This window comes from Carettochelys insculpta, chromosome 27 (assembly GCF_033958435.1).
Source record: "Carettochelys insculpta isolate YL-2023 chromosome 27, ASM3395843v1, whole genome shotgun sequence".
Taxonomy (NCBI): Eukaryota; Metazoa; Chordata; order Testudines; family Carettochelyidae; genus Carettochelys; species Carettochelys insculpta.
In genome coordinates this window covers 12,368,318-12,381,023 of record NC_134163.1, presented here as the reverse complement: position 1 = coordinate 12,381,023, position 12,706 = coordinate 12,368,318, and the positions used below count along the sequence as shown (strand labels likewise).

Here is a 12,706-nt window from a genome sequence, read left to right as displayed (position 1 = left end):
CAGCCTAGTGATGGGCAACATGGATGCCTGTAAGGGGTGGAACCATCAGGGATTGAGCTTCAGGTGTACAAGAGCTCCGGCAGGGGTGGGGGGGGGCGGGGGGAGGGCAGGGCTGTGCATTCACGCAGCAGGCTGGAAGGCCATGGAAGCTACAGCCTCCTTTCCCTTGGGTTCCCCAACAGGACCCCCCCACCCCCACTCCGCAGGTCAGTGCTTGGGCTCAGCTACAGGTGCCGCCCAGCTGCGTAGCAGAGCGTCCCCAGCTGGCAGTCTTGTGTTTCTGTGGGTGGTGCTCAGCCGCACATGGACATAACAAAATTTGTTCCACCCATGGTTGGAAAAAACTAGCGGGAACCCCATCCCCAGTCCGGGTCAGTGGTGGCCAAGTCTCAGTACCACCCAGGTGCTGTGGAGGGATGTAACATTCAGCTAGCTGATCACAGCCCGGGCAGCACCCTTGGCACTACCTGACAGCCTGGGCAGAGCCCCGCCCAGCTGTGGAGTCGGTGGGTGGACCTCTCTCGTCCCCAAGGAAGGGGAGGTGCGTGAAGGGAACTACAATGTCACTGCCCAGGCTGGGCCCAGCATGGGGCTAACCAGTGTCCCTGCTCTGGTGCGTTTGACCCGGCGCTCCCTGTAGACAGGACTGCGGCCAGTGTGGCAGGCAGAAATGGTTACCAGCCATGCACCATGGTCATTTCCCCTGAGCTGTTTTTAACAGAGCGTTGCACCAAAAAGAAAATCACCTGGTCCCCACCGCTGCAGCCCAGTCCCATGCATGCAAGGCGCCCTGCTCAGGGCATGCAGGAGGAGGCCCCAGGGAATCGGCCTCAGGCAGCACCTCACCTTCGATAGCAAACGGCTTCCCCACGGTGAGCAGCTTGCAGTCCGAGTCGATGGTGACTTCGTAATCCAGGAGGGATTTGTCCATGATAAATGCATTGAGCTTGGGGGGTTCAGTCCTGGCAAAAGGAGCATGGGGGGGGGGGGCGGGGTTAGAGGCTGATGAGCTGGCGTTGCCCTCCCTGGCTCTGACGAGTGGTTGTCCGGCGACGGCGCAAAGGGCAGGCGCAAATTACAAAAGAAGGTAGTGGAAGTGCGCTGGCTGTGCCTGTCTCCTCTAGCCCAGCCTCACCCTGCAGGGAGGCGCAGACCCATGGTACTGCCTGTCAAAGCCAGACTGGCCTCGCCCAGCAGGGGGCACTGTGGGGCATAGACCCAGGGTACTACCCATCTAATCCAGACCGGCCTCGCCCAGCAGGGGGCGCTGTGGGGCATAGACCCAGGGTACTACCCAGCTAATCCAGACCGGCCTCGCCCAGCAGGGGGCGCTGTGGGGCACAGACCCAGGGTACTACCCATCTAATCCAGACCGGCCTCGCCCAGCAGGGGGCGCTGTGGGGCATAGACCCAGGGTACTACCCAGCTAATCCAGACCGGCCTCGCCCAGCAGGGGGCGCTGTGGGGCATAGACCCAGGGTACTACCCATCTAATCCAGACCAGCCTCGCCCAGCAGGGGGCGCAGACCCAGGGTACTACCCATCTAATCCAGACCGGCCTCGCCCAGCAGGGGGCGCTGTGGGGCACAGACCCAGGGTACTACCCATCTAATCCAGACCGGCCTCACCCAGCAGGGGGCGCTGTGGGGCACAGACCCAGGGTACTACCCATCTAATCCAGACCGGCCTCGCCCAGCAGGGGGCGCTGTGTGGCATAGTCCCAGGGTCCTGCCCGTCTAAGCCAGACCGGCCTCGCCCAGCCGGGGGCGCTGCAGAGCCCAGTGCAATGCCCTGCAGAGGGGAGGCAGCCCAGGAACACTCTCTGATTTGTTACAGAGTTGGCCAACTCTACTAACAGAGCTGGGGCCGGCCCCTGCCTCCGTCCCCTTACTTGAGCATAGTGACTCCCGCGGGGGTGGTGGGGACGCTGTGGCGCCGCATGTACTCGTGCATTTCGGGGAAGCTCTTCTTGATGTACTCCTCGGCGCTGCTCTCCCACACGGTGCCGAAGCGGAAGCCCTGCGAGGGGTGGTGCAGCTGCAGAGAGGACCAAGCGCCCCGCTTGCAAATGCCGTCTGCAAGGCAGGGGCGCAGGCACAGCTGTGCCCATGAAAGGCACTACTCCGGCGTCACCAGCTGCACCGGCCAGGCACTGTTCACCCACCACCCAGGGGCCCCAATTAAGAGGGAGCATACGCGGGTCTCCCCTCTGCTAGCGCCCCCATGCCGGAGCCGGTGCCAGTCCACCACACAGGTGCTTTGTGAGCGCTGCAGCAAAACCACCTGTCTGGCTGGACGGAGGGCCGCACAGGCCAGATCTGAGGGGGTGTAACCATGCAGCCAGAGCAGTGCGCCTGCCGTCACTGGCCTCCCCGGTACTGCTTTCGTTTGGGGCCACGAACAAAGGCAAAAACCTGGGCAGGAAGGGGCAGGGAAACAGTACGGCTTGCCCTTCCTCAAATCAGCACCACGCCTACCACCCGAATGCGGCCACCTCTGGTGGGGAGGAGTAGGAAGTGGGCTGCACCTAGCTTGAACTGCAGGGGGAGAGGGATTTACGGGAGGCAGAATTACCCCCAGCTGGGATCTCGCCTGGGTTTGGGGTGAACCCCCCCACCCCCCCCCCAGTCATAGGAAAAGGACACCGGGGTTTTTCACATTGCAAGCAGACCCAGCACCAGGATAGCACAGCCTATGGCCCTGGGGGAAAAGAGCCCCCTATTGAGTCCTCCTCTCTGTTTCACATCCAGCAGCAGCCTGCTAGGAAGAGGCGGGGTGGGGTGAGGAGGCTGCACGGGCATGACAAGGACGAGCCCTAGCGCCAATAACGCTCTGGTGTGGACAGAGGAACTGGTATGAGCTGTCTCCTCGCGGGCAGGTCTGGCCCCAGCGTCCCAGCCCAGTGCTAACCAGGGTGCTGTGCTCTTGCAGAGGCCACCCCCTGGAGGATGCAGAGGAGAAGAGGGAACCCCAAACCCGCCTCCACGGCAGCGCACCGGCCCTCCCACCTTGGGGTCGTGGATCCCCGAGAGCTCCTCGAAGGTCTTCTCCCCAACCATGACGGCAGCCAGGTTGGCCGTGTAGCTGGAGAGCACCAGGAGGCAGAAGATGGCCCAGAGGTTCATGAGGAAGCGGCCGGTGCAGCACTTGGGTGTCTTGCTGGAGACGGTGCGCCCGAAGAGGATGGCGTAGCAGAGGTTGAGGGCGGAGGAGTAGGAGAAGATCTTCATGCGGTTGCGGCCGTGGGGGGTCATGCCGTAGGGGCTCTTCCACTCGTACAGGGTCAGGAAGAGCGCCGTCAGGTGCAGGGCCACAAAGATCCCCACCCACATGGTCCAGTGCAGGGGCCACATGAAGGCCCCGATGGGCGAGGCCGTGTCTTTGGTCCTCACCAGGATGCCCAAGCTGGTGGAGAAGAAGGGGCTGGTGAAGTCAATGACCTTGCTCCTGGCCGAGTTGATGCTGAAGGAGGTGACGGCCATGTGGGCCGTGCCGCTGAGCAGGTCCCCAACCAGCCCCGTCCACTGCCCATTCTTCCAGGCCCCGTACTTGCCATCCCCAACAATGTAGAGGTCGAAGTCGAAGGGCAGGTCCTCGGCCAGCTTCTCCAGCAGGTCGATGCAGTAGCCGTAGCAGCACTTCTTGTACTCCAGGGGCACCGAGCCGTTCGGGGTGCTGAGCGCCTCGAAGAGAGAGTCCAGCACAGCCGAGTCGTTTGTGCGTGGGTCCAGGCACAGCTGCCCAGCTGGGCAGCTCCCGTCCTCGTCCACCTCCCGCGTGAAGACGAATGGATGCTCCACCAGCGTCACCACCCGCAGCTTCATGCGCGAGACGCCGCCCCCGGCGCCCGGGCTCTTGTGCTGAGGCTGGTTCTGCCAGAAGCCCTCCTCCACCTCCAGCCGCCCGTCCTGCCAGCTGCCCACCGTCACCCAGGTGGGCTCCCCCAGCGAGTCGCGCAGCAGGCTCCAGATCCGGTAGTGGTGCTCGGTGTGCACCAGCGAGGTGTTCTGCACCGACACCTGCCCTGTCTGCCCGGGGAACGTGGTGTTGGCCAGGAACCTGGCGGAAGGGAGAGAGGAACATGGAGTGCCCGAGCTGAGCACAGCGACGGCAACAGGACAGGGGAGGGGGCTGCAGGTGGGGTCTGAGCACAGCAGTGAGTTTCCTGAGCCCGGGAGCGCAAGGGGTGTGGGGCTGGGATGGTGGAGTGGGAAGCTCAGTTACTGAACAGCAGAGATGGAAAAAGTACCCAGAAGGTTAGTTGGAACAAACAAACAACAAGTGCAAAAGCCAAAAAAAAAGACCCCAAAAGTTTTCCACAAGAGACTTTAAATTTTACTTAATTACATTCCCCCTCCCCCAAGTAGCTGTACTTTTACTTGAGTAACTTTTAGGGTACTTCTTCCACCTCTGCTGAATGGGCTGCCAGGTGGCTCAGGGCAGGAGTGGAACTGACAAGATTTTGGAGACCCAAGGGGCTGCGGGGGGGTGTGTGCAGAAAAGTGGAAATTAATACCGGGATTCTCACCCTTTCCTGCACCTGTTTCCCCCATCTGCAGTTCTCATCAGCCCTCCCCCTGAGAGAGGGGTTGTGAGGGTTACTTGGTTAATTAGTGCCCTAACAGAGGAATGCGAGGAAATCACATAACGTAGCCACTGGTCACAAAGCACGTCACAGAGGAAGGCAGTATTATGAGCCCTTTTGCATAGAGGGGGAAACGAAGGCACACAGAGGGTTGTGATGTGCCCAAGGTCCCTCAACTGGTCAGTAGTAGAGCCGAGAGTAGAAGGAGGCGCTCCTGAGTCCCAGTCCAGTGCCTCCTGATTGTGACGCACTGGAACAACCTTAGTCACAGATTGCTGGGACCATTATGAGCATCTAGGGCTGAGCTCCTGCACCACCCAGGCCAGGGCATTTCACCCAAAGGAGAAACTGAGGCACAGGGAAGGGGAGCGGCATGCCATGGAGGTCACCCAGCTGGGCCGTGCTAAGGCCAGAGACAGAACACGGCTCTCCCATGCCCGCCCCCTGGGTCGGGGTCCCTCTAATTTGTCCCATCCATGTGCAGAATAAATGTTGCGATGTGCACCAAGGCAGGTGTGGATGTGCACCACCCATAGAAACACAGGCTGCCAGTTGCTGGTGCTCTGCTAATCAGCTGGGCAGCACCTGAGCCTCTCCTGGGCGGCTGCCCCAGGGAACACTGGCCCTGGACTCCAGTGTTTATCCTAAATACTCAAACACAGGGGGACAGCTAGTAGGGGGCACCAGGGAGTACGGGAGAACCAGCTGGGCATTGCTGCCAGCTTGCCACCTGTTTCTACACCCAGCCCCGAGAAAGCCGGTCAGTCAGTCGGTCAGTGTGTGTGTCTGTCTGTCTGAATGCTCTGAGAGAAGCCGATCCCCAGCCGGGGACAGCAGGTGGGCGAGACGGAGGTGGGTCCACACATGAGGAGTCACAGAGAGAGCTAGGCCCCTGCTTACCTGGCGAGGTAGCGCCCTGAGGACTCCGAGCCCTGCACGTGCTTGTCATTGCAGTTCACCATGCTCTGGATGAGCGCAAGGTCAGGCCGGTCATACACGGCGCTGGAGATGGCCCGGGAGACCAATTCCACTGCATCCTGGATGAATTGCTCAAGCGAGGGGCTGTTGACCTCTCCATAAGCCAGAAGGCCCAGAGGCAGCCCTTCCGTCTCCAGTTCGTCCACATTCAAGGGGTGGCCCAGCATCCAGTGGAACTCCTGCAGCGCCAGGCCAGACTCTGAGGCCACCCTGAACACCAGGCGTGAGAGGCGGGCATCACAGCCAAAGAGCAGCACCGGGCTGGCCAGCTCCTTGAGCTCCCCCAGGTGCTGGCGGAGGTAGCGGGTAGCTTCCGGCTCATCCAGGTAGCTCAGGTCCAGGACGGTCCTCAGGAAGAGGTTGGTGTTGCTGGTCCAGAAGTCCAGGAAGCCAGAGACATCCCAGGCGTGGCACAGCACCAGGATGATCTCATGCCAGTTGTTGGTCTGCAGGATGCTGGCCAGCACCTCCACCAAGGTCTCCATGGGGGTCCCCCGGTCCATGTAGAGGTGGAAAGGATTCTGCAAGCCCAGAGAGGAGTGAGACCCACTTACTGATCTTCAGATTAGCAAAGGCTGAGATGGGGGACCTGTGCTAGGGGCTGTACGTTGCTATACAACATGGCCATGCTGTAATCGGGGGGTGACGGCAGTTCCTGTGGACGCAGCCTAGAGCCAGGAGCACTTAGGAACTCTGTGTCCACCTAGGGGCTCTTCTCCTCCTCTGCCTTCTGCCAACCTTTTCTCCCAAAGATCTGAATTTCCCACAAGCCTCCTGCCGTCAGCATCAGATGCTCACATGCTGCCAGCTGCCAGGTGGAGGTCACAGCACGAGATTTGACCCACAGAGCCCTCTGGAACCCGGGACCTGAGTGATGTCCCTCTCCCAGCATCCCCCACTACACTACACATCCTACACTAGCCCAGGCAGACTTACCGGATCGGTGCAGCAGGGCAGAGGAGTCTGTTGGGCTGATGGGCTATTTTGGGGCAAGAGAACCTTCATCTCTGCTGGGCTCTTTCCCAGGGTCCTCTGGCCTGTGATAGTGCCGGCCTCTGTGCTGACGGCTTTGTGACCCAACAGCACACAATTGCCACCGTGCAGGGTTCATGTGCTTTCAGGCTCTGCAGAGCCCGGGGATTTTTGCAGACCCTTTCCCACACTCCTGTGACCCCATCTGCACTGATCATAAACGAGGACATTGAGGCCTGCCCTGATTCACCCCCCCGAGGTCAAACCCCTGTCAATTCACAGAGGAAATGGGCAAGGAGGGCAGTGGCCAGGAGAGGGCATCAGAGGGCTGCTTCAAAGCACAGAAACTCTCCCTCAGGGGCTCTGGCTCTGCTCCCAGTCAGGTTAACGGCAGGGGGAGGGAGTGTCACAGGCTTTGATGGACATTAGGGGAGCCTTCCTCAAAGAGAGGGCTGTGCAAGGAGGAACCCAGAGATGTGCCCATCCAACGCTGAGATGCAGCCACCTCTGGGGTGGAGCTCAGCTGCTGCGTAACAGCAGACAACAACACTGCGGCCAACTAAAACTGCCAAAGGGATGTTAGCAGAGTAGAATAGACTGGCCCAATGTGGCACTGAGCCAGAGCCGCACTCGCCCTCCCTCCCACACACTATCAGCCAGATCTCCCTTTAAAAATGCTCAGAAAATGTTAATTTCATCACTTCCTCACCACAGGCGAGAGGCAGAATCTTCATCCCACTGCGTGGCTCAGGGACCCACACCCTGGGAAGCAACTGCCCGTCCTAAGCTGCAGGGCACCCAGATCCTACCGAGCCATAACTGCTCCCTCTTGCTGTATGATCATTAACTGTTTACTAACCAGGGCTCTGCTGTGCCAGGCATTAAGAACACACGATGACCAGACCAAAGGGCCGTCTAACCCAGTATCCCGTCTTCCAACAGTGGCCAGATACCCCAGAGGAAATGATCATGACAGGGATCCAGCAGGTGTGTCTACACTTGCATTCCTCTTTCGAAAGAGGTATGCAAATGAGGGACATTGAAAGTGCATATTTGGTACCTCATTTGCATATTCTTCTTTCGAAAGAAGAAAACCAGTGCGAATGCTGCTCTTTCGAAAGTGACCCCCCCAGTCTTCGAACGAATCCCTCTTCCCATTATGGGCACCCGCATGGCCCCACAATATGCTGATATATTTATGGCTGACCTGGAACAACGATTCCTCAGCTGTCGTTCCCTATGACCACTCCTCTACCTAAGATACATTGATGACATCTTTATGATTTGGACCCATGGGACAGAGGCTCCAGAGGAATTCCACAGGGACTTTAACAATCTACACCCCACCATCAACTTATGCCTTGATTACAACATGCAAGAGAGACATTTCCTGGACACTACAGTACTAAGCAAGGATGGCCTGATCAGTACCACACTGTACCGAAAACCTACTGATCGCTATACTTACCTACACCCTTCTAGTTTCCATCCTGCACACGTGACTAGATCCATTGTTTAGAGTCAAGCTCTTAGGTATAATCGCATTTGCTCTGATCCAACTGACAGAGACCAAAAACTACAAGAACTTTACCAAATATCCATAAACCTGAATTACCCACCAGGAGAAGTAAAAAAACAAATCGACAGGGCCAGACGCATACCCAGAAACCAGCTACTCCAAGATCAGCCCAAAAAAGCCAAGAACAGAACACCACTGGTCATCACCTACAGCCCCCAACTCAGACCACTGCAACGAATTATTAAAGACCTACAACCTATTCTTAATCAGGATGCTACACTCCAGAAGGCCCTGGGTGACATGCCTGTTCTCTCCTACAGACAACCTCCCACCCTCATGAGGATCCTTACTAACAGCCACAGTCTATACTCCAGGAACACCAGTCCTGGAACCTTTCCCTGCAACAAAGCCCCCTGCCAGCTTTGTCCACATATCTTCTCTGGAAATACCATCACTGGACCTAACCAGGTTACTCACAGAATCACGGGCACTTTCTCATGCTCATCTACTAACATCATATATGCCATCATGTGTCAACAATGCCCAGATGCTTTGTATATTGGACAGACTTCTAACTCCCTTAGACAAGGGGTCAATGGGCACAAAACAGACATTAAAACACTCCAGATCCACAAACCAGTTAGTCAACATTTTAATGGAATGGGGCATTCTGTCAATGACCTCAAGGTACGTGTGTTACTGAAAAGAAATTATCGCTCCTTTGTAGAAAGGGAAGCGGACGAATTGACATTTATATTCAAATTCGGAACATTAACACATGGTTTATATTGGGATGGGAACTTTCTGAGTCACTATAGGGGCTCGTCTGCTTACTTAACTCAATCTAATTCTTGATCTTCCCCCCCACCCCTCCACTCTCTGATTTGCTCACCTTGGTTATCTTTTTCTGATTTGTCCTCCTTGCTTCCTGTTTTTGGTTCTCTGTGTCTTAAATATTGAGTCTGTTCTGGTCTGGGTATGGGCTGAAGAAGTGGGTCTGTCCCACGAAAGCTCACCTAATAAACTATTTTGCTAGTCTTTAAAGTGCTACTTGACTGCTTTTTGTCTTCTCATTAAGGCCATGTCTACACTAGCCGAAAACTTCAAAATGGCCATGCAAATGGCCATTTCGAAGTTTTGGGCTAATGTAGACGTAGCCTAAATAAAGATGCTCTTTCAAAATAAGAATATGCAAATGAGGTGCCAAATATGCAAATATCCACCTCATTTGCATTTTCAAGTTCCCTCATTTGCAGACCTCTTTCGAAAGAGGAATGCAAGTGTACACGCACCCAGACATACTCCAGTAGGGATGTGCAAAGTGGGGGGGTGGCCCCCTCCGGGGTGGATGTGAAATTGTACAATGGGGGTGCAGCCCGATTGGCTGCTTGGTCTCGGGCTTGTCCGTCTCTCATAAAATGTTGAAATCTGTTCCTGTGTTTATGTGGATTCACATTTCTCTACCAACTCGCAAAGTTTTTACATTCTACAGTCTTGTTTTTTGACACGTGCCAAAGGGTTTTTCTTTTCCTATGAACATAACCGAAAGCTCCATCGGGTCAGATTCCATTGGACAGGTTGGCGGGGGGGCCTGCTCATTGCAGGGACGAAAAGTGGGGCCTGACGTAAAGCATTTGCTCACCCCAAATTAGCGATTTCTTTCTTGGGTATCTGGCTGCTGGATCTTACCCACCTGTTGAGGCTATAACTCAGCAATGAGCAACCTAGGCTACTGAGCGGGCCACGCGGGTGACCCTCCATCTCAGCACGATTGTCCTAACCAAGACACCATAGGGGAAAGGGGAGCTTTGCTAATTACACCCGTCTGCCTAGAATTTGCAGGGTGTGACGATTAAACCAGCGCAGTGCTTTGACTGGATGCAGCTCTCACAATTCATGTTGCATGCACTCGGCACATGGGCCTTACTTCAAGTGCCCTTGCTTTACATGCATGTGACTTCAGTGATACGGCAAGGAAAAAGGCTGGCAATGCTGCGTGTTGGCAACAGTGAACAAAATGTCCCAAGGGCCACACAGAGAACGCCGATGGGCTGCATCTGGGCCACAGGCTGCTCACCGCGGGTCTGAGTGCCACATATGGGGTCTGGAAGGAATTTTTTTCCCAGCTTGCAGGGGCAAAGATCGGGGAGAGGTTTTCGCCTTTCTCTGCAGCATGGAGCATGGGTCACTTGCAGGTTTAAACCAGTGTAAATGGAGGAGTCACTGTACCCTGAAGTCTTTAAATCCTGATCTGAGGATGTCAGTCACTCAGCCAGAGGTGCGGGGGCTGTGGCAGGAGTCAGGGTGGGATGAGGGGGTTCTGGGGCCTGCAACGCATAGGAGATCGGACCAGGAGATCACAATGGTCCCTTAAGCCGCCTGGGTTTCCTGCCTGTAGCAGCATTTCTAGGCTCCGCTGTCATACAAATAAATAACTGCCCTGGCTGGTCCCAGAACTGCACCTGCTTCAATAGCACCATCCATTCCAGGCAAGGAAAAAGCAGAACCTGGCCCAGCTGACAAGGGGCAATTGGCTCCATTTTGGGTCCTAGGTCATGTTTTATCCTCCCCGTGCGTTGCATTCCCGGCAGCCCACAGAGGCTGCAGGAAAACGCTCCGCAAGTCAGGGAAAGCTGGTGATGCTGAAAGCAGCCAGCAGAGTCACTCCTGAAGCATCAATAAAATCATCCTCCTGCATCTCCTCTGCTCTACAAAGCCACCTCAGTGATGTAAATAATTCACCATAACAAAAGCCAGCACACACTGGCCATAGGAGGCAGGCCAAGCTGTGGGCTGAGATAAGGAGACGGGCTAACCTGGTCTGTTTTTTATTGTGATGCATTGTCACAAGGTAACGTCAGTCCGATTCTTCCTCACAACAGAAACTCAGCCGCCGCCCCAGAACCAACCCACACCCGCAGAACCGGGGCAGTTTGCAGGGCAGGGGTTTTATTTGGGAGTTAGAAAGTCCCTGCTCTGTCACCTTAGGGTAGGCAGCCAAAGACACTATTCCCAGAGCAGGAATTCAAAAAGTTTCCTTCCAAGGGCTCTGGATGGGTCAGTCAGAGCCGGCCGTGCCGCCTGTTTAAAAGCTGCCGTCTCCCTAGCTACACCTCACCTGTCTGTCGCCAGGTTTCCCCTTTCCACAACTGCTCAGACCAGTCCAGGATTTAGGGAGACCCAGTCGGAGAGTTTCCAAAGATGACGTGATTTTGGATGCCTGCTCGGAGGCACCTTAAATGGGCTTTGTCGTCAGAGGGCAGGCGCTTAGGGCTTGGGAATCAGGCCCTTTACTGTATCTCAACTTGGGCCCCCAAAGCCACAAGGGACCTTTGAAAACTCTTGACCCTTCTGGCTCCAGACGGAAGACAGCCTTGAGTGCTGGCCCCGCCCCCAGCATAATCCCTCAGCTCCCATTGGCCAGTTTCAAGTTCTGCCGCCACCCCCAGCAAATCTCTCAGCTTCTATAGGCCAGAAACCAGCAATAGTCTTGTCATGTCTATGGCTGGAGGACACCCCCACCCGCCCTTTATAGGGGCTTTCCCTCACGCTTCGCAGCTGGCAGCATCATGTTCATTTGTCCCAGCTCCGGAGATGCTGGCCATGGCCTTGCCTGATTTCCTGTGGCTAGAGGGCTACAGAGGAAGGCTTCTCAGGTGGCTCCTACGAGAGCAGCACTCACAAGAGAACGTTTTCAAACCTGCCATTGTCTGATCACTCGTTTGTCTGTGTCCCCCTTGGTGTAGCACCAAAGGGCTTCGCAAACAGCGCCTGAGGAGATGCAGCCACCTCTGGGGTGGGGAAATACCAGCCAGCACACACAGGATTGTCCTTACAAATTATGGGGCCCTATGCAACTGAGCACCCCCACCAGCTTTTGCCAGGGGTCAGCTGCTTCCCTCCTCCAGTTCCCATGCGGCCCCTGCTGGGGGCCTGGGCTTCCCTCCCTCCTCGACCTCTGCATGGTTCCAGCTGGAGTCTGGGGGTTTCCTTCCCTCCTTGCCCCCCACCCCCCCGTGCAGCTCCTGCTGGGGGACCAGGGGCCTCAGGCTTCCCTTCTCCTCCACTTGTGGCCTGGGGTTTCTTTATTAAGGTCTCATCTGAAAGGCCCCTGGATGGTCAATACAGATCTCTGAGGCCCTGCTGGGTTCTGCTTGCTGCCTGCAGCCTTTAGCTTTCATGCGGCAATGGTATCTAAACGCCTTCCTCCCTCGACCCCGCAGGGAAGCTGCTGGCTTGCAAGAACCCTCTTCATGTTATGTAAAGTCACACACAGCAGGAAAGCCAGGAGAATCAGGGACGCCCAGCACCTAAAGTTAACTTCTCCCTTGCAAGGAGCCTTCCCTCGCTGCCCCCTCCAGCCACGACAATGAACACGGCTCCCCCGTCTGCCCAGGGGGTGAATGAACAGGGCAGGGGTTGGCCTGGCATGGGAATGAAGTGACCCAGAAGTACACATGGTCCCCTGGATGGGTAAGTCTGAGCTCAGTGGTTAAAGCTCAAAGGCACCGGGATCTTTGCGGTGGTTGACCTCTTTTCACCAGCCCTACCACAAACAGCACCGGGCTGGGGCACACCCCGGCAGCACTGAGTAACCAGGCAAACAGAAAGCAGAGCCAACCGCTGCAGCTGCTGAGCTGGGCATGGAGCTG

The 12,706-nt window shown here is 56.4% G+C and overlaps 1 protein-coding gene across 1 annotated transcript in view; it reads right to left on the bottom strand.

Annotated features, from left to right (window-relative positions):
* Positions 1-12,706, bottom strand: part of GRIN3B (glutamate ionotropic receptor NMDA type subunit 3B) — a 39,861-nt gene that overhangs the window by 26,184 nt on the left and 971 nt on the right. The window contains exons 2-5 of the mRNA XM_074978138.1: positions 5,486-6,084; positions 3,009-4,059; positions 1,892-2,037; positions 847-962 (exon numbers count right to left, since the gene is read on the bottom strand). Coding sequence (XP_074834239.1) covers positions 847-962; positions 1,892-2,037; positions 3,009-4,059; positions 5,486-6,084 — 1,912 coding nt within the window. The remainder of the gene's footprint in view (positions 1-846; positions 963-1,891; positions 2,038-3,008; positions 4,060-5,485; positions 6,085-12,706) is intronic.